General features: G+C 29.9%; 6 protein-coding genes across 6 annotated transcripts; 5 read left to right on the forward strand and 1 right to left on the reverse strand.

Annotated features, from left to right (window-relative positions):
* Window positions 1-1,173: 1,173 nt before the first annotated feature.
* LOC146529202 (uncharacterized) lies at window positions 1,174-2,367 on the forward strand. Its single transcript, XM_085201888.1, has 2 exons — window positions 1,174-1,431; window positions 1,792-2,367. Exons 1-2 carry the CDS (start codon window positions 1,174-1,176, stop codon window positions 2,365-2,367), a joined length of 834 nt encoding a protein of 277 aa, XP_085058014.1.
* Window positions 2,368-3,484: 1,117 nt separating this feature from the next.
* LOC146529203 (uncharacterized) lies at window positions 3,485-4,907 on the forward strand. The gene is made up of 3 exons (XM_085201889.1): window positions 3,485-3,522; window positions 3,637-4,138; window positions 4,593-4,907. Exons 1-3 carry the CDS (start codon window positions 3,485-3,487, stop codon window positions 4,905-4,907), a joined length of 855 nt encoding a protein of 284 aa, XP_085058015.1.
* A 2,243-nt stretch (window positions 4,908-7,150) lies between these two features.
* LOC146529204 (uncharacterized) lies at window positions 7,151-8,077 on the forward strand. The gene has a single exon (XM_085201890.1). It carries the CDS (start codon window positions 7,151-7,153, stop codon window positions 8,075-8,077), a length of 927 nt encoding a protein of 308 aa, XP_085058016.1.
* A 3,188-nt stretch (window positions 8,078-11,265) lies between these two features.
* LOC146529205 (uncharacterized) lies at window positions 11,266-11,970 on the forward strand. The gene is made up of 2 exons (XM_085201891.1): window positions 11,266-11,406; window positions 11,695-11,970. The coding sequence occupies exons 1-2, from the start codon at window positions 11,266-11,268 to the stop codon at window positions 11,968-11,970; spliced, it is 417 nt and encodes a 138-aa protein (XP_085058017.1).
* A 931-nt stretch (window positions 11,971-12,901) lies between these two features.
* On the reverse strand, window positions 12,902-16,528 carry LOC146529206 (circadian clock-controlled protein daywake-like). The gene is made up of 5 exons (XM_085202215.1): window positions 14,535-16,528; window positions 14,228-14,450; window positions 14,020-14,147; window positions 13,559-13,714; window positions 12,902-13,271 (listed from the first exon to the last, which is right to left on the reverse strand). Exons 1-5 carry the CDS (start codon window positions 14,611-14,613, stop codon window positions 13,123-13,125), a joined length of 735 nt encoding a protein of 244 aa, XP_085058341.1. The 5' UTR covers window positions 14,614-16,528; the 3' UTR covers window positions 12,902-13,122.
* A 105-nt stretch (window positions 16,529-16,633) lies between these two features.
* Gr93b (Gustatory receptor 93b) lies at window positions 16,634-18,242 on the forward strand. Its single transcript, XM_085202214.1, has one exon. The coding sequence runs from the start codon at window positions 16,945-16,947 to the stop codon at window positions 18,160-18,162; it is 1,218 nt and encodes a 405-aa protein (XP_085058340.1). The 5' UTR covers window positions 16,634-16,944; the 3' UTR covers window positions 18,163-18,242.
* Window positions 18,243-18,805: the final 563 nt, after the last annotated feature.

Below are 18,805 nucleotides of genomic sequence, written 5' to 3' on the forward strand. Positions count from 1 at the left end.
GAGAATTGTATTCTTATTTTTTGTAACAATTTTTTGGGAATTATCTTCCTCGATATTTTGAAGAGACATGACTATTGCTGTGGGCGGTCGATATAGCAGGCGCAAGTCCACGCTCAGCTGAGAGCTCTTGACTGTTGGAACTCTATTTAACATTCTTAAACGTATTGTTATTCGAATTAATAAATTAATTACATACTTTCACCACAAAATTATTCTCATATTACAATATTTATTTTTGTAGTCATACGTCCACAGTTAAGAAAAATAAGGAATATAAAACAAAAGATTTTTTAAATTTCTGCTACACGACGATTTTTGTTGAATTTTGATGGAATAGAAAACAAACCCTTTTATATGAGTATACCTATTTAATTTTTAGTACAATTAGTGTCGTAGATGCATCCACCACGTAGGTTTTCCCTCTTTCCTAACTTTTATATTTTCTTTTTCTGGTTCTCAACCTGATCCACATTTTTCCTTAATGATATTTTCATTCGTTGAGCTTTAAACAACATTTTATATTCTATATTGTTAATAATTAAAATATTTATTATTATTTTCCGCATATAGTAAGTAGACAGGAAGAACCTAATATACGAGTAGGTAACTCTCGCTTTTCAACCTATAATGAGACATTGAGTATGTGTTGAATGGCAAAGCTTTACTTCGTGATTCGACTCAATCCTGTGAATTGGGTTCGAACCTACAACTATCTTAGCTATAGTCAGACACTATAACTAAGATTTTTTTAAGTGACATGAACACATTATATACACTGTACAAGCAACGCTATGTTTTATTATTTTTAAAAACGAAAACTTATAATTAAATTAGCATTTGACATAAGCTTTTTATTTAATTAATTTTTATTTAATTAATTTAGTATGCAAAGTGTAAATAATAATAAATTATGAAAGTAACACAACTTACCTTATTCTTACAGTCATTACTCAAATAAAAAATAATATTTACTTACTATTTCAATATTATCTATTTCAATATGAATGCATAAATAAAAATACTTTAGCGTAATTGAAAACTTGTTATTACTTAAACGTAAAGCCTTTAGAAACAACGTGTGACTCAAATTTATAGTAAATTTATCAAATAAATTATTTAAATCAGATTTTACCTTGGATAATTTTATATACGAATACAGTGACCGTTAACAATATGGAAGATTTAGAAAATGTTAAGCTTCAGCTCGTTTTGTTTATGTTGAAACCGTTGGCAATGATTGAGAGCTGTTTTGCTAAATTTAGATACCGAGCAGTAAATGGAGACATTGAAGTAATTAACAGAAAAATGAAGATATACGGTGTAGCTATGGTTCTCGCTTTCTCCATACCTTTCGTTATATCCTTTGTTAACACAGCTGTAGTATCAAATTCAATGAACATAATAGAAACTATGAATTTAGTTGAGGATACAGTGACTTTAGCAATGTTCATACAACACATTGTATCTATGATTATTTTTCAATGCTACAGCAAGTACAATGTGCGAATTATCAAAAAAATAACGTACGTTGACAAAATATTGAAAATTACAAACGAAAATTTATTTTATAAAAAATCTAGAACGCAGGTACAGATTGGAATAACAATAGTATTCATAATCTTTACATTTATGTACATATTAGATTCATGCACATTTCACGACGATGAATCAATAGTAAAAACAATAGTTTGCGTAATTGTTGATTTCGATAGACATTTTCAAGTCTATGCATTTTGTATTTATATGTATGTAATAATTAAAAGACTTAGTCTTATTAACGATTATTTAAAGCAAAATATCAATATACAAAAGGAAAGAAAAGTAAGTATAATTCTACCACCGTCAACATCACAAATAAGAAACTTTAGGCCACCAAGTGCTCAAACTATTGAAATTCGGACATTAGCTGTGGCGTACGATATAATTGGCGAAACAAGCAGTTTGATTAACGAAATTTTTCAAATAAATATTCTTAACACACTTGTGTTTACGTTTATATTCATAATAATCACAATATGGATATCTATTTACGATTTGCGCTCGGACGGAACGTCAGAGACGTTGTCGCGCGTAATATTTATATGCTTCTTTGAAATTTTATCGGTCGGAATAATGTCTTACATATGTGAATTAATTATTTTCAAACGTTATGCCACCAAAACTTTAATCAATGAGTTTATAATGGACTACGATCGCCCAAAAGAGGTTAGATTACATGCTAAAGCTTTCCTCATGTTAATAGAAGTGTGGCCATTAAAAACTTTTACTTTCGACATGATCACCATTGATATGAAGTTAATGCTTAAATTCATCAGCGTGTCAACTACTTATCTAATATTTATAATACAAGTTTCGAATCTTATATAAGCACACCTAACCTATTATTTAAATATGCACAGTAATTCTGAAACAAAAATTTCCGACAACAACAAACAATGAGAAACAAGTAATCAAATATGATTTCTCTATTACTAAATGATATATGACCATAATTCGACAAAATTATCAATTTACAATACCATGGAATCTATAAACAAATCTTTATACACATATAAAAGATATTTAAATAAACATATTCACATATTCACATAGTTTGGATTTTTTTTTATTTTAAAAATCATGTAGGCATACGTTATTTAAACACAGTATCTAACTCTTTGCAGCTACGACTTGATATTTACAAAATTAAAATAATTGCAGCATGTTAAACAAGTGTACGTTGAAACTGCTTTGTTAAATACGGGAATGCGCTGCCTTCTCTCAGATCATCTTAATATTTTTACTGGATAGAGAGAGTTTAAATAAGAAATACGAAGGTGACCCCCTTTGATAGTTTATATTACTTACGGCTGTTAAATATCGACGCATGCGAGGGCCAACGTCACAACACTACCTTTTTCTCTACTATTTTAGATAATCAACTTTGACTATCTAAAATAGTTACAATATCTTTTTACTTAAACAGATATTGTATCGAATATTTAAAGGAAAGTATTGATACAAAATGTATAGATAAAACAAAAGATAAAATAGATAAATCTATAGATAAGACAGATCCATTTGTTTGAGTGCTTTAAATGACACCCTCGTTGAAATAAAAGGAGTAACTACTATCCATGGTAATGTAATGAAAAGCTTATAGACTACTGTCAAATACAGTCAAAATAGTTGAAGTAATAAAATATTGATATTATAAATACAAATAAAAATAAAAATTATAATGTTTCACTCAGGTAAAAGTTTAATAAAACCGAAAATAAAGTTAAATGATAAGACTCACCTTATTGCGTATTCCATAAGTCCAACGATTACAATAGAAAATTTATATGGAATATTTAGATATCGTATAGTTAACGGGCAAGTGACTACGATAAATAAATTTATGAAGCTATACGCCATCTTTATGATTTTTCTTTTTGTTATACCATATGGAGTGTGGTTTACTTATTTTATACAATTTGAAGAATCTACTGGAGTTGAAAGAATGACGGAAATAACCGAGGAAATTCCTGTTATCTTGATGTTAGTTAAGCACATTCTAACTATGATAATATTCGTATATATTAATATGAAAAATGTTAAACTATTTAAAACGTTTGAAAAAATTGATTGTTATTTAAATATTTCCAAAAATAGACAGTTCCATGGAAAAATTCGAGCTCATCTGCAAATTACACTGATTATATTTTTAGTAGCGTATGCTATATCGTGTGTATACGATTTTATTAAAAACGATGCATTTATACCATACGAAATACTGCATGTTGCTATTGATTTTGAATGCCATTTAGAAGTTTTCGCCTTTTATACATATGTTAAAATACTTGTTGAAAGAATTGTTGTCGTGAATTTATATCTATCAAATTTAGTAAAAGCGAAGGAAAATATGAATAGACTCCCAAAAATCAGCAAACCAGCAACCAATGCTTTCGATAATGATTTAATTTTCATAGGTGCAATTTCGAGTAAAAATAATAAACTCACAACATTAGCTGCCGCATATGACGCCATTGGAGAAGCTGGCAAATTGATTAATGAAGTTTTCAATTTTCAAATTTTTCTAACCCTTGTTTATACATTTGTATTTGTAATCATGTCTATTTGGATAACAGTATATTCAATTCGCTCTGGGATATCTGTGTCCATTTATAATCTATATATATAAAAGGACTTGTCCTCACTGACTGAGGTAAGACGCACGCACAGCCGTAACCGCTGTGCGTAGAAACGTGAAATTTGGAGAAATGTTTACTTTCGTAATCTGGACATCCACTAAGAAGGGATTTTGGAAAATTTTAACCCTAAAGTTGTGAAATAGGGGTTGAAAGTTAGTATGGAAAAAAATTTAAATCGGCACCGATTCTTATAAAATTTTAAATTCAGACTCTTAAAAGTATTTAATTGAACACGTGTTTCATGGTTTTCTAGAAATCTATCCATAAGGGTGCAAATAAGGGGTTGAAAGTTTGTATGGAAAAATTCTTAAATCGCCACCGATTTTTATAAAATTTGAAATTTAGACTCTTAAAAATATTTCCTTGAACACATGTTTCATGGTTTATTAGAATTCACCCCTAAATACGTAAGCGAAGCTGCGCGCGTCCGCTAGTAATATCATAGAATGCATCGAAGAGCTTGTACCAATAGTACTCATGTGTTATATTTGTGAATTGCTGTATGCTAAAAGAAATTTGACCAAAATGTTAATTAATGAGCTCATTATGAACTACGAATTACCAAAATCAGTAAGGATACAAGCAAAATCTTTCATGGAACTAGTTAATGTATGGCCTCTAGAGATGGTAGCTTATGAAATGTTTTGCTTGAATATAAAATTGTTAGTGTCGTTTATTAGTGTTTTGACGACTTACCTAATAGTTATATTACAAATTTCTCATTTTATGTAATTAAGAAATATGAAAAATGTAAATAAAAAATTGTGTGTAATTTTTTTTATTTTGAAGTGTTTGATGTATTACAATCTATATATATAAAAGGACTTGTCCTCACTGACTGAGGTAAGACGCACGCACAGCCGTAACCGCTGATGGTAGAAACATTAAATTTGGACAGATGTTTACTTTCACAAAATTTAACCCTAAAGGGGTGAAATAGGGGTTGAAAGTTTGTATGGAAAAAAAATTAAATCGAAACCGATTTTTATAAAATTTGAAATTCAGACTCTTAAAAATATTTAATTGAACACGTGTTTCACGGTTGTTCAGAATTTACCCCCGAAGGGTGCAAATAAGGGGTTGAAAGTTAGTATGGAAAAACCTTTAAATCAGCACCGATTTTTATAAAATTTGAAACTTAGACTCTTAAAAATATATAATTGAACATATGTTTCGTGGTTGATTTTAATTTATCCTCTAGGAGTGTAAATAAGGGGTTGAAAGTTTATATGGAAAAATCTTTAAATCGCCACTGATTTTTATAAAATTTGAAATTGAGACTCTTAAAAATATTTCATTGAACACGTGTTTCATGGTTTATTAGAATTCACCCCTAAGCAATAAGCAGGCGAACCTGCGCGCGTCCGCTAGTTATACATATTTTGAAAAATATTTTATAAATGGTTTTATTTTAGTGCCTTACTAACTGGATTTAAAGCTAGAACAGCGAAGTTAATGTAAAAAAACCAGACAAACGCGAGTCGGGCTCGCCGACCGTAGGTTTCGTAGCCCTTTCTTCTGATGCCCCACTTGACCCAGCGGCTGTTTAGCACCCAATTTTGCCCTGGTTTTACGGCTATTATTATTATAGGGCTTAACCACAAATATTTACTATTCAAATATTTTCCTGAACTAGTACTACCTGTAGATGCTAGCTGCCAAATTTCAATTCCATGTCAACCAGAAGTACCCTATCAATTTGAGTTTCTTTGTCCTTCGTTCTTTGCGATATAAACGGCCATGTCTTTTTTTAAGATAATGTAGATATATAATTTTTTCAGAAAATTAAGGGACCGTAGATCTGAGTATATGGTGTAATTTTCAACTCGATATCTCTAAGCGTTTCTGAAATAAAGGCTCTTAGACAGACATACAGATAGACGTACAACAAAATGATCTTCTAAGGGTTCCTTTTTTCCTTAAAAGATACGGAACCTTTAAAAATTACATTTGCCAATTTTCTTAAAGAATCCGATTTTTTGAAAAAAAACATGAAATCTCAAATGAATATCTGCTGAGCCACTGAAAATTGCTGAACATACATGGGAATAAAATGGGTGGTCTGAGGGTCCTTACCCAAAGACCAGTCATGCTCCGTCGATCAAGATATTCCCTGTATATATATAAAAAACATGACAAGGGCAAACTAATTCATGATACTGATATCGTTTGATTTCATCAGAGTTCCGTTGTCAAAATAATGGAATCGCACAATTTTTGCTGCTATTATTGATATGGGTTATGAATTACGATTGTCACTTGAAACATAATGTCTTTATGGGTATGAACTCCATTTTTTTTAGCTTCAAGTTGTATTCCGTAAATAACAGATTAGACAGAGGGAAGGGTAGACTGGCGGAACTCAACGCCGCACTTTGCCACGACGTAATTAAATGTTTCATTTCCTCGAGTGGAGTGAAGTCGCTTGCAGTCATACCCTGCGCCACAACTGAATTAATTCGCCTTCAATTTAATTCTACTTTAATTTGAATAACAATACCTATATTACACGTCATGTTATGTATACTTTTCCATAGTTACTTATTTCGACATAACTGTTATTATACCATTACGAAAACTTCTATATTTGAAATAATAATTTTGTGGACCCATCGTAATGGGTATCATCAAAAGTATCCACTTCAATTTTACACTACAATATTTCAACAAGCATATACTCACTTCAAATAATGTCAAACACTCAAAGAAAGCGGAATAAAATTATTGGGGCAGATAGGATCCTAAAGTCCATAAACCCTGTGATGAAATTGGAAAATATATATGGACTATTCAGATACCGTTTATTGGATGGAAAATTGATTCCAATTAGTGCAACCTTTAAGATTTATGGCATTATAATCATGTGTATTTTTATAATACCATTCGTTTCCCTATTTATCTATTATACATTACAAATCAAGAATTTAAACACAGAAGTGGTAATCAATTTGGCGGAGGACGTATCTATTCTTATAATGGCCACCCAGTACGTTGTGTCAATGATTATATTTATCAGATCAAGTGAAAGAAATATTCGTCTTATAAAAGTACTTGCAAAAATAGATAACACACTGCAGATGCATAATAGTATTTTTTTTAAGAGTTCTCGTAAACATGTCCAACATTTAACGTTGATTTTTGTTGTTCTGTATGGACTGTCATCGGTACCACAATTTACTGAAGAAAGTACTAGTATAATATATCATATATTTGTAATAGCAATTGATTTCGAACGCCACATGGAAATATTTGTACTTTGTATATTTGTAAAAATATTAATGGATAGATTAGATGTCTTAAACAAGTACTTACTAACATTTTTAAAATTAAAACCAAATAATCACTCAATTTTAAGTTTGTACAACAAAAAACATGAAGATTTCAGAACGAGCCCAAATTACATAGGAAAAGCATCTGAAAATAACTTCAAAATACGACGTCTAGCTGCTGCATTCGATGAAATTGGTGAAGTCAAAAGCTTGATTAATGAAATTTTTGATTTTCAAATTTTTATGTCTCTGTTGTCCACTTTCATATTCGTTATTATTATGATTTGGTCCTCTCTATACTATTTTCATAGTTATAACAATTCTGAAATAATAGACATATCATCACAATGTGCTTTTGAAATTCTTTCAATAGGTTTTATGTGTTATACATGTGAAGCTATGAACCTGAAGCGGGACAAAACTAAGATATTAGTAAATGAAATTATTATGGATTACGAACTGCCCAAATCTATGAGGATTCAGGCAAAAGCATTCATGGAGCTCATCCAAGTTACGCCATTAAATATTTGCACGTATGATATGTTTTCTATAGATATAAAACTAATGCTAAAATTTATTAGTATATCGACAACGTATATTATAGTTATAATACAAATATCTCATTTTGTATAATTTAAAATGTATGAGTTTTTTTAAAAATTTCAATATAAATTTAATGAAATTGTGTGTGTTTTTTTAGTTCATTAAAATCATAAAATTATTGTTTGATTATTCATAATAATACAATTAAATAAATAAATGTAAAAAATCTTTTGTAAAAACAAACCTTTATTTCAATGCGCTGAAAAGTAGAAAAACAAACTTTTCCTATAAAATTTTAACAATCAACTTATAACGTCATTACACAATTTATATGATTATAAGCTTGTCGCGAGACTTAAATACTCTACCACTTTTAACTTAATATCTATTAAAAGATGTAATTACATACATATATTACTTCACTAGCATTACCACTTCACTAGCTTCACTAGCATTATTGTTTCTTTTGGTCTAAAAGTCATAAAGCACGCAAACGAAGCTGCGGTCGGCAACTAGTAAAAAAATAATTATGAAAACACCGCTGTATATAGTATAGCTTTTAATTTATTACATTTATATCAGGCTTCGTGTACTTTCAAACAAAAAGATATCAGAATGCTATTAAGATTATTAAAAGATAAAACTTCTATTCCATATTTTTAATATGTAGGATTAAATAGAAAGAAAGCTATTATTATTTAGATAATATTAGCTACGCATGCATCTATCTATCTATTGTTATCTTGTTAGATCTATCTATAATAATAAGCATGGTAATGCTATGACACCGTTTGCCCACGATAAAACTACTAATTACAGCACTGTAAGTTATAAATACAGTGGCAGCTTTATATTTTAAGTAACTTAATTGTATATATCATTACATAGTATAGTAGAAACTCCATTTTCCGGCCCTCAGATATACGGATTCGCGAATATCCGGACAATCAACCGCGATTATCCTATATCTTATAAAACAAAGTCGCTTTTCGTGTCTGTCTGTTGTTTCTAACTCTTCTTCTTCTAAACCACCCAACGGATTTTATTGCGGTTTTCACCATTAGGTCGAGTATTTTTCGTAGAAGGTTTATATATAGTTTATTATTTGTACATTCTTATGTAAATTAACATAAATACGAAAAATATGAATAAAGTCCTACCCGCTAAGACACTTTCGCGCATGCGCTGCTTTAATGGTAAGTACTACATGAAAAAAATGTACTGGAGTATTGTTCCTCTCAATGAGATCTACAAAAAAGTCCGCGAGAGCATATTTTTATCTTTTAAGGATAACGTGTAGTGATCATATTTCTGTCTAAAAATAATAATTTCAATATATTTTTTATTGTGAGGGATATTTTTCCATAATGATATTAATCCTTATCCTTTAAAATACTTTATTAAATTTCTGCGTTAAACGAAGATAAAATTTGCTTTTTACAATATTTCGAAATTGCGAATAGTTTAAGAGAAAAACGCATTTAATTGTTGACACATCACGTGGTTGACACTTCAGCAGTATCGACTCAAGTTTTACTTATCCCTTACTCTCAGCATATAAATAAGTATATTAGTTACGTTGGCCATTTAATGTAGATCAAAACTGTCTTTACTGTTTTTCATTTTAATAAGTACTTTAGAAGTTGTTACAATATCAAAAAATCCTTGCTGCGAAACGGCTCGCCACTCGCCATGCGTCCGCCGCGCCCGCCTGCCTTACACGCATCGGTGGTTCAGTGGTAGAATGCTCGCCTGCCACGCGGGCGGCCCGTGTTTGATTCCCGGCCGATGCATTCTAATTAATTTTCCTCACAGGCAGCCACGTAGTGCTTGCTTTTCATCAGGGACAGAATATCCTCTTCAGCATTAACCACAAGCAAAAAAAAAACCCGCCTGCCTTTATAGCAACGAAGATTTAGATGCGTTTGCACGTATTGGATAATTCGAGTTGAATGTATTATTTCAGCGCGATATATTTTTTGTAGTAGTTATTAGTAGGTAGGCTTTTGTTTATAATTTCTTCCGTTTAAAAATAGTCATTTAACTATCTAAAAATAGTCATTTAAATATATTTTAATAAGTACTTGAAAAGATTAGTAGCACAGATTTAAAATTACGGTGCCTACTAAAAAATCCTTGCTGTGTAAAACAATTGGAAAATCCTTATTGAAACTACGAAAATGCGGGTTGCATTAGGGTTTAATTAATTTTCACATTATATTAAGTGCTTTGCAAACATACATTATATGAATAATCCAGTAGTAAAAGCGGGCGAAGCCGCAAGGGGGTCGCTAGTTATTTTATACAACCTACTAAAATGAAAACTAAGGAAATTTATATGTACGTAAATGCGTACGTCATTTACATGTATATAAATCGTGTATTGAAAATGTAAAAAGAATCTTAATAAACGTTGATTTTCGTTGATATGTACTTGTTAGGTACTTTTAAAAGACATAATAAAATAATTTTGTGCTACATATGCACAAAAGGCAGACAAATAAGGAGGAAGGTAGGGATAGGAACTACTAGGTTCCCTCTGCTACATTTTACGTAAAAGATTAGGCAGTATTTACACATAAATTGTTTAATTTAAATGTATGTTAGATTAATCAAAATGGCAGGACATTTGTCGTTATTACTTCTATAGTTAAAATGTGCGCCAGTCACACATCTAAAACTAATAAATTAAAAAACTTCACCTGTAATTCGAAGGAACTAATAGTAAAAGCGCAAACCGACTGAAAACTTAGCTTTGTCTCTTTTCAAATTGTATAAATATAAACATCAAAATGATACATGTAAAAAATCAAATTCTTAAATCGATTGATTTTCTGCTAAAAATGGAAAATTGCTGTGGAATATTTCGATTTCGAAAAGTGAACGGCCACTTGGTACCAATAGGACGAAAATTGATTGCTTTTATGCTGATTCCAAGATATTTAATTATAATAGCATATATTATCTCACTTTGCATGCATGATTCACTGGAAATTAAGAGTTTTGATATAGAAACAATTTCAAATTTTGTCCATGAAACTTTGAACATTGTGTTACTAACAGAAGGTGCTTTGTCAATAATGACGTTCGTATGTTTTCTACAAAAGAATACCCATTTTGTTAATAAACTATCCCATATAGATTTAATTCTAAATATTTTTGGAAACCCGACATTTTATAACAAAGCCCGCAAATATAATCGAACTTTTATATTTATTTATCTAATATTGTATATTTTAAGTTATATATTTTACTTTGTACTAGAAGACGATTTTATTATGACTTTTGAAATATTATTGTTATTCATAGATTGCGGTTGTCACTTTAACACGTGTGCCTTGTATCTATACATAAAAATGCTAATTGACAGGTTAGATATTTTGAACAAGCATTTGACGAATATTATTTATTTTGAATTTGCAAACTCATTCGACTTTATAAAGACTCATAAGAATATAGATATTTCTGATTTAAAAAAAAGTTACGTAGATTATATTATACCTGAAACTAACAACAAAATAAGACGGTTAAGTGTTGCTTTTATACATTTAGGAGAAGCACATCAAATGATAAATGAAATTTTTAATTTTCATATCTTTGTGACTCTAATTTTCACCTTTATATATACTATTGCATTATTATGGGTATCTATAATGTATTATACCAATACTTTAAAAATAAATAAAGTGCTAGACATTTTCATACAGTGTTTATTCGAGGTATCCAACATGGCTCTGCTTTCATTTGTTTGTGAAGATTTGAGATCCAAAAGACACAACACAAAGATATTACTCAATGAGATTGTTATGAACTACAACTTACCCAAAAACATGAGGATACAAGCGAAGGAATTACTGGAACTCCTGGCGATGTGGCCGCTGCGAGTAACTACTTACGATTTATTTCCAATCGACATAAAATTATTATTGAATTTTATAAGTATTTTGACAACACATCTTATAATCTTATTGCAATTTAACTAGCTCTAAGCATCTAAAATGTTTCTATAATACGAATACCTTGGCTTTGCTCCACCCACGCTTTGGTTTCTCATAATAAAATATATTAGTAATAGTTGTAAAATTTTCTTATAATTGTTTAATTAATGGTTTTATCATAATAGTAATATATTTTGTAAGATTATCCAGGTGTTATTAATTCTTATATCTTGATTATAACATACTTGTAACCCCGGGGTAAATACCAGATTGAAATGTTTAAAATATTTGTTAACCTACGCAAAAAGTTATAAATTCAATGGTTAACTGTTTTATTAAAATTCATTTGGTGAAAATGTTTTATGAAGTTAAAATGTATAAACAATGTTAATACTAAGTCCAAGTTAATTTTCTTAATAGAAAACACGTCAATCAGCTATATTATAATTGTCATCTACAAGTGTTTTTTTTTTTAGAATTACTTGTGAACCGTATTTGTTTTCCTAAAGAATATTTGAAATTTGTTAATTAAATTAATCGTAGATGGATCATATGAGTGTACATTTATTGCTTATTTATCAATTTACTTTCGGATTTTATCCATTAATTAATTTGATTCCAATTGCGCTCTCGCACAAAAATCGCTGACGTGGGTATAAAAGCCGCTATGCTGAAATGGGACTGGGCCGGACACGTCTGCCGCATGCCTGAAGAGTCTTGGGCGAAATCTTCTACCAGATGGATTCCAAGCTCTAAAAGGAGAATTGGCAGACCAAAACGGAGATGGTGGGACGAGCTGGACCATTATAGGCCTGACTGGTGCTCAATAGCGCGAAATAGACAAGAATGGAAGAAGAGCAAAGAGGCCTTTGCCCAACAATGGGATGGTGCAGGCTAGGGAAAAAAAAAATTACTTTAAACTAATTACATTTAATATACATACATATAGAAATTACATACAAATTTATATGCAGTTTTATGAGTTGTATATGATTTATTTTTGTTATCCACTCTAATGCTGAGCATGTGCTTATTACCTATGCTTTCTACTTATTACCTATGCTTTGAATATATTACGAAGCAACGTGTAAACATTTAATTTATGGTAATTTAGAAAAAATAAACAAAATTAATTTACTGTGTTGTTTTATTGCAAATTTTAGTTAAAATATAAGTAGATTGTGTATATTTCGTTATTTAATAAAAAAGATCATTTGCCGGAACTGCATCAAGCAATTTTTTTATGTTGCTTAAAACTGATTTTATACCAAAATCAATAATTGGACTTCCAAATTCCTCAGCTACCATATGTGAGTTTTCGTTCATAAAGTTTAGTACTAATTTACCTGAAACGTAACAAAAAATAAGTAAAATTGGGAAAAAATTCAAATTCAAGTTTTTTTCAAGACAAAGAGAACCTAGTTTTAAGACACTCTATCCCTAACTTTGCGCCAAATTTTTAAAGCATTGGGTGTTGAGTGGCAGAACTCAACGCCACGCTTTGTCTTTGTAGCAGGGCAAAAAAATGAAAATATTCATAAATAATGATTGATCGAGTGCTTGTGCCACGACGGCCTAAAGCAATAATATATAATTAATTGGGTTAATAAGGCTAATTATTTTAAATACTTACTAATTTCGGGGCTTTCTTTGAAAAGATTTGTCATATTGTAAATAACTGGCCCTTCAAAAGCATGGTTGGCTTTGAAATTTTCAACTTGAACATACTTGTTGCCATTACTTCTTGTAACAAACGCAATCTTAAACGTGCACCGGATCACTAAATTTTCTGAAAAATAATTAAAATATAATGACGTATTTATATTTTAGTTTTAAGCGTAACTTCCATTTGTTGTTTTTAAAAGAATTTGATTAATTAAAAAAGAAGAACTATATAATTTGTATCATCAAAATAAATAAAATTAAACTATTTTATTTTTTTTAATTTCATATATCTCATAATTTTGTAAAGTAACGTTATTTGATAAGGCTACTGCTGACTGAGAACTATGAATCGCTTGAACCCACATTCTTTGTATTCAGTTCATGTACATTTCACGTTAAATAATTTGTGTAGGTATAGTTGATACTTACTGCAAATAATTGAAGAATCACCTTCTCCATCTATTGGAAACATTAGCAGTCTACCTGATGATACATATTTCCCCTTACTCACTATATCGCAGTGTACTTTAACTTCATATTTGTCTTCATTTATTTGCCTAAAAAATTAAAATAATTAAAAATGTACATCCTAAATGTATATTATAAACAATAAAAATAATAATAAAAAAAAAAGTACCTGACAACATCAACAATACAATTGCGAAGACCTTTTGTGTAACCTTGTCTAATGTTAATCCTTATATCACCAGGCAGAGAAAAAGTTAAGTTGGTAACCACCAAAGGATCCAGAGTCGTTAGTCCCATTTCAGGGATGCCGTTTACAAATTCAGGTAAAACAAGCTGTAGGGACTGCTTTAGACAGTGAGGAGAAGTATCTTTGCAGGGTCTGTTGAATTTGTCTTTACAAAAATAAAACAAAAATATTAAAATTGATAAAATAATTAACATAAAAACAAATAAACATAAAAACACAAATTACTTACGAAATGTTTTCGATGTTCCATACGGCACTACGTTTAAAACTACAGTTAAAAAAATACAACTCAAAGTATTTGAATACATATTTTTAATTTTATAATATTAATGAAAATGATCTATCACTTTAGTAGGTTCTAGTTACTAAACACAGAATGGTAAACTTTTAGCATTTCATATATTTATATGGGTAACGAGTAATGATTTTCTTAAAAGAAGTTATTACTTAACAACATTTATATTAATTTACTTAACTAAATATATAATTAGGTAATAAAGACATTATAACGAATATTATAAGAATGTAATTAAAAGGGTAATCGATAGGTTAGTGGGACGAAAGTAATTAAAAGGTTGTCGAATATCAGATCATATTTTCCTCTTTCTCTTTTCTAGAGCAAAGCTCAACGTAAGCTGATGACAATGTATTTTTTATTATAATTTCTAATAGTAGAATTACTTAATATGATTTATAATGTTTAATAGACAGAAAAAATAATATCAGTCAATAAAGTTTGTTTTAAAGGATTCCAAAAATGATTTAATAGAAGAAGGTTAGGTCCAGAATAATATAGATACGTGTATACAATATATCCTTTTATAAAATATACACATTTATACGTAATGAATAATATAACTCAACGCCGAGCTGTTTGCCTAAAAAGAAATTAATTTATCCCCTCGAGGAAGACATTTAAAACGATTTTTTTTTTCAGTTTAACATTTTCAATTTGTGAATATTACGTGTAAACTTAGTATAAAAAGATTTATCCCACGCTCTCAAGGCCACCAGACCTACGTAATTTTAGCAAAGCTGAAGTTTTGAGGACTATTGGTCTAATATACAGTTAAGACAGTTTGACCACCCTCTAATTTGAAAGTGGGGCCCTTTCAGAGGCAGCGCCAAATAACGGTCTCTGTTTGGGAGGATGATTGAGCCATCGAATTGGTCTCGGTGCTTATATATTCATGTACAAGCAGCAGACAAAAATTTAATAAATTATAGATCCATTCCAAATATTAATTGATAATTCGTATATATATATATATATGCCGGTTTTAACCGACTTCTGTAAGAAAAGGAGGTTATCAATTCGACTGTATTTTTTTTTTTTATTTATTTATTTACTTATTTTTTTTATGTTTGTTACCTCATAACTTTTGACTGGGTGAACCGATTTTGATAATTTTTTTTTTATTTGAAAGGTGAAGCTTCCCGAATGGTCCCATTTTTTTTTGGTCCATGTCTGACAATGGTATCCATGAGAAAATCACATAAGTCTTAAATTTGCATTAGGTATGTGCGCGACAAATAGACGAATAACTCAATGTCACGCAAACCGATTTTGATGATTCTTTTTTTATTTGAAAGGATACACTTCAAGGATAATTTGGTGAAAGTATGGTTAGGTTCCGATTATGGAATCCGGTGAAAATTGAGAAAGTTTGTTTCTTTTTGGTAAAAAATTGTACTGTAATAGTTACAAGCAAAAACTTTTTAACTCGATGTCAGAAGTGAGATTCGTGATCGTTACATTTCTTTTCAACCAACCTTAAAAAAGAGGATGTTCTCATTTCCAACCAACTTCAAAAAAGGGAGATTCTCAATTCGCCCGAATACTTTTTATGTATGTTCTTGTTAATATACCAAAATGTTACTTTGCACAAAAATAATACCTAATTAAATGAAGTTTTACATGGGACAACCACAACCACTCGTTGACAACCACTACCACCACCATCACCACTCGTTCAAGAAGCATCATTTTAAGATCTACCCATCACTTAAAATCGTAAAATAAATTAATTTTTAACAAAAACAAAAACCGACTTCTAACAACGAACTAAAAAGTGAAAAATAATTTTACAAAGATTTTATAATTTTGAAGTCGGTGCTCAGTAGAACAAACAGGCTTAGTAATTAGATATTGTAGTAAGGGTGTTGTAGCATTGGCTTGACACCGACTTTAAAATTATAAAATCTTTGTAAAATTATTTTTCACTGTTTAGTTCGTTGTTAGAAGTCGGTTTTTGTTTTTGTTAAAAATTAATTTATGTTATATAAAATAAACAACTTTTTAATTCTACTACATAAACATATAGGACGAAAGAAATTTTAATTTCACTAACATAAAATATAAAAATTATTATATGAAAACGTGGTTATTACGTCAGAAATAAAAGTTATCAACATAATTAATAATTTATTCGAATACTTCATTTGTCTAAGTACATATCTCGCTACATTCTACCGTATATTTATAAATATAATAGAAATATGACTCATAGATAAGCATAATATATAATGTATGCCCTAATAACGTAATACAAAAGAAAAATATCCATCAAACGAACTGTAATCGCGAAGTGTCGCACTGTTAGTGAACAGTGTGCTTCGTAAAATATCAAGAATTAAAGATGGTTGAAAATTGCAGAAACATAAAAACTGAACATGAAGATATGAAGATGATGCTTAATTCTTTTGGAGTTGTGTTTAAATTAGAAAATTGTTTCGGAATGTTCAGATATCGCGTAAATAATGGCAAATTGGTACCCATTAATAAAATGTTTAAGGTATACCCGGTGGTCATAGCGTGTACTTGCCTATTTCTCTACCTATATTTTGTTTTTAAAGATTTCATAACAATAATGAACCAGGACGACTTAGGTTTTATTTCAATATTTGGGAATGTAATGTTTATAATACCTGTTATACAATATGTCACGTCAATTATAATATTCTTAAAACAAAGTAAAAACAACGTTCGTCTCTTTAAGATTATAGCTAAGGTGGACCACATTTTAAACATCTCTAATGACAAACGCTTTTTCAAGAGCATACGTAGCGGCATTCGATTTGACATTTGCATATTTACGATTATTTACACGTTGACATTTGTATCCTATTTGATAAGAGAAAACGTATTTTTTGTTTACCAAATATTTATGGTAGTAATTGACTTCCAAAGACATGTGGAAGCATTTGTGGTTTACATATTTATAAAAATATTGTCATACAGGCTGGATGTCCTAAACAATTACATCCATAATTTTGTCATCCTAAGAAATAAGGAAACATTTTCGGTTAACAATAAGAAAAAAAAGAAATTCTTAGAACTCAATATAAATTATATAGGAAATATGTCTCCTGAAAATAATAGAATACAGCAATTGTCGGCTGCCTATCACAAAATTGGAGAAGCGACTAGTTTGATAAATGAAATTTTTGATGCTCAAATCTTAGTATCCCTAACATCCTCTTTCACCTACACTATTTTTCTGATATGGTCGTCCATATATGAATTTCGTTATTCTGAACTTGGATATTCGTTTTTTGCTATAGCAATACAGACCTTATTCGAAATCTACCTCATAGGTGCTATAGCCTACATATGTGAAGTAATGATTTTAAAACGTAATAAAACAGAAGTTTTAGTGAATGAGATTGTTATGGATTACGATATACCTAAACGTATGAGATTACATGCAAAAAATTTTATGGAGCTGATAGAAGTGTGGTCTTTACAAGTGATCACTTATGACTTATATGTCATCGACATAAAGTTAATGCTTAAATTTATCAGTATATCAACAACATATATAATAGTCTTAACGCAATTGTTTCATTTATTTTAACATATTTTAATATGTAAACACATTTTAATATGCACTAAATAATATGCTTGTAAAACTGTATCTATTTAAAAATAGAGAAAAATAAAATAAAAAGAAAGAAAATATTTATTACGCTAATATTGTACCATAAATGAAATAATAGATTAAGAAGCTATAAACATCAACGGTATGAATGAAACAATGAAAACAACCATTCAAGTGTTAGACGGACTCGTCCACCGAGGGATCAATTTCAGGATTGTAGATAAATGATTGTACTTACAACATATACGAGTACAAGTTGATAAACTCAGTTTTGAGGTGTGCAACCTTAAAATCAAGGAAAAAATGATGATGAAGATCGATTTAAAAATATTACGTGTGTACCTGTATTTTATCTAATTATTATTATCTTACTGGTCAAAAGTGTGTGTGTAAAGTGTAATGCTACTTACTCCTCCTAAACCGTTAAACCTACAGTTCTAAAATGTTGCAGGAACGTTGTGGACGACGCGGTGATCCCGGCGAAGAAGTTTGGTGAAGATTGTAATTATAGTTTTTGAGTAAATGGTCAAAATGTGCCCCATAGAGTTAAGCTATGAAACGTTTTGAAATTCATGAGCGTAGATTGAACTTTGACTAACCTAACTCGCGCGTGCGGACA

This window comes from Heliconius melpomene, chromosome 18, assembly GCF_056956725.1.
Source record: "Heliconius melpomene rosina isolate 202511_hmr_F chromosome 18, ASM5695672v1, whole genome shotgun sequence".
NCBI lineage: Eukaryota > Metazoa > Arthropoda > Insecta > Lepidoptera > Nymphalidae > Heliconius > Heliconius melpomene.

Coding starts and splice junctions, on each gene's coding strand:
- LOC146529206 (XM_085202215.1), bottom strand. CDS start 14,613: ATGTATTCAAATACTTTGAGTTGTATTTTTTTAACTGTAGTTTTAAAC. Junction 14,451..14,534: donor TGGAACATCGAAAACATTTC/GTAAGTAATTTG, acceptor ATTTTTGTAAAG/ACAAATTCAACAGACCCTGC. Junction 13,715..14,019: donor TGATTCTTCAATTATTTGCA/GTAAGTATCAAC, acceptor ATTATTTTTCAG/AAAATTTAGTGATCCGGTGC.
- LOC146529203 (XM_085201889.1), top strand. CDS start 3,485: ATGACGGAAATAACCGAGGAAATTCCTGTTATCTTGAT. Junction 3,523..3,636: donor GAAATTCCTGTTATCTTGAT/GTTAGTTAAGCA, acceptor TTCCAAAAATAG/ACAGTTCCATGGAAAAATTC. Junction 4,139..4,592: donor CAATTCGCTCTGGGATATCT/GTGTCCATTTAT, acceptor ACGTAAGCGAAG/CTGCGCGCGTCCGCTAGTAA.
- LOC146529204 (XM_085201890.1), top strand. CDS start 7,151: ATGGCCACCCAGTACGTTGTGTCAATGATTATATTTATCAGATCAAGT.
- LOC146529205 (XM_085201891.1), top strand. CDS start 11,266: ATGACTTTTGAAATATTATTGTTATTCATAGATTGCGGTTGTCACTTT. Junction 11,407..11,694: donor ATATTATTTATTTTGAATTT/GCAAACTCATTC, acceptor ATTTTCATACAG/TGTTTATTCGAGGTATCCAA.
- Gr93b (XM_085202214.1), top strand. CDS start 16,945: ATGGTTGAAAATTGCAGAAACATAAAAACTGAACATGAAGATATGAAG.
- LOC146529202 (XM_085201888.1), top strand. CDS start 1,174: ATGGAAGATTTAGAAAATGTTAAGCTTCAGCTCGTTTTGTTTATGTTG. Junction 1,432..1,791: donor TGAATTTAGTTGAGGATACA/GTGACTTTAGCA, acceptor GATTATTTAAAG/CAAAATATCAATATACAAAA.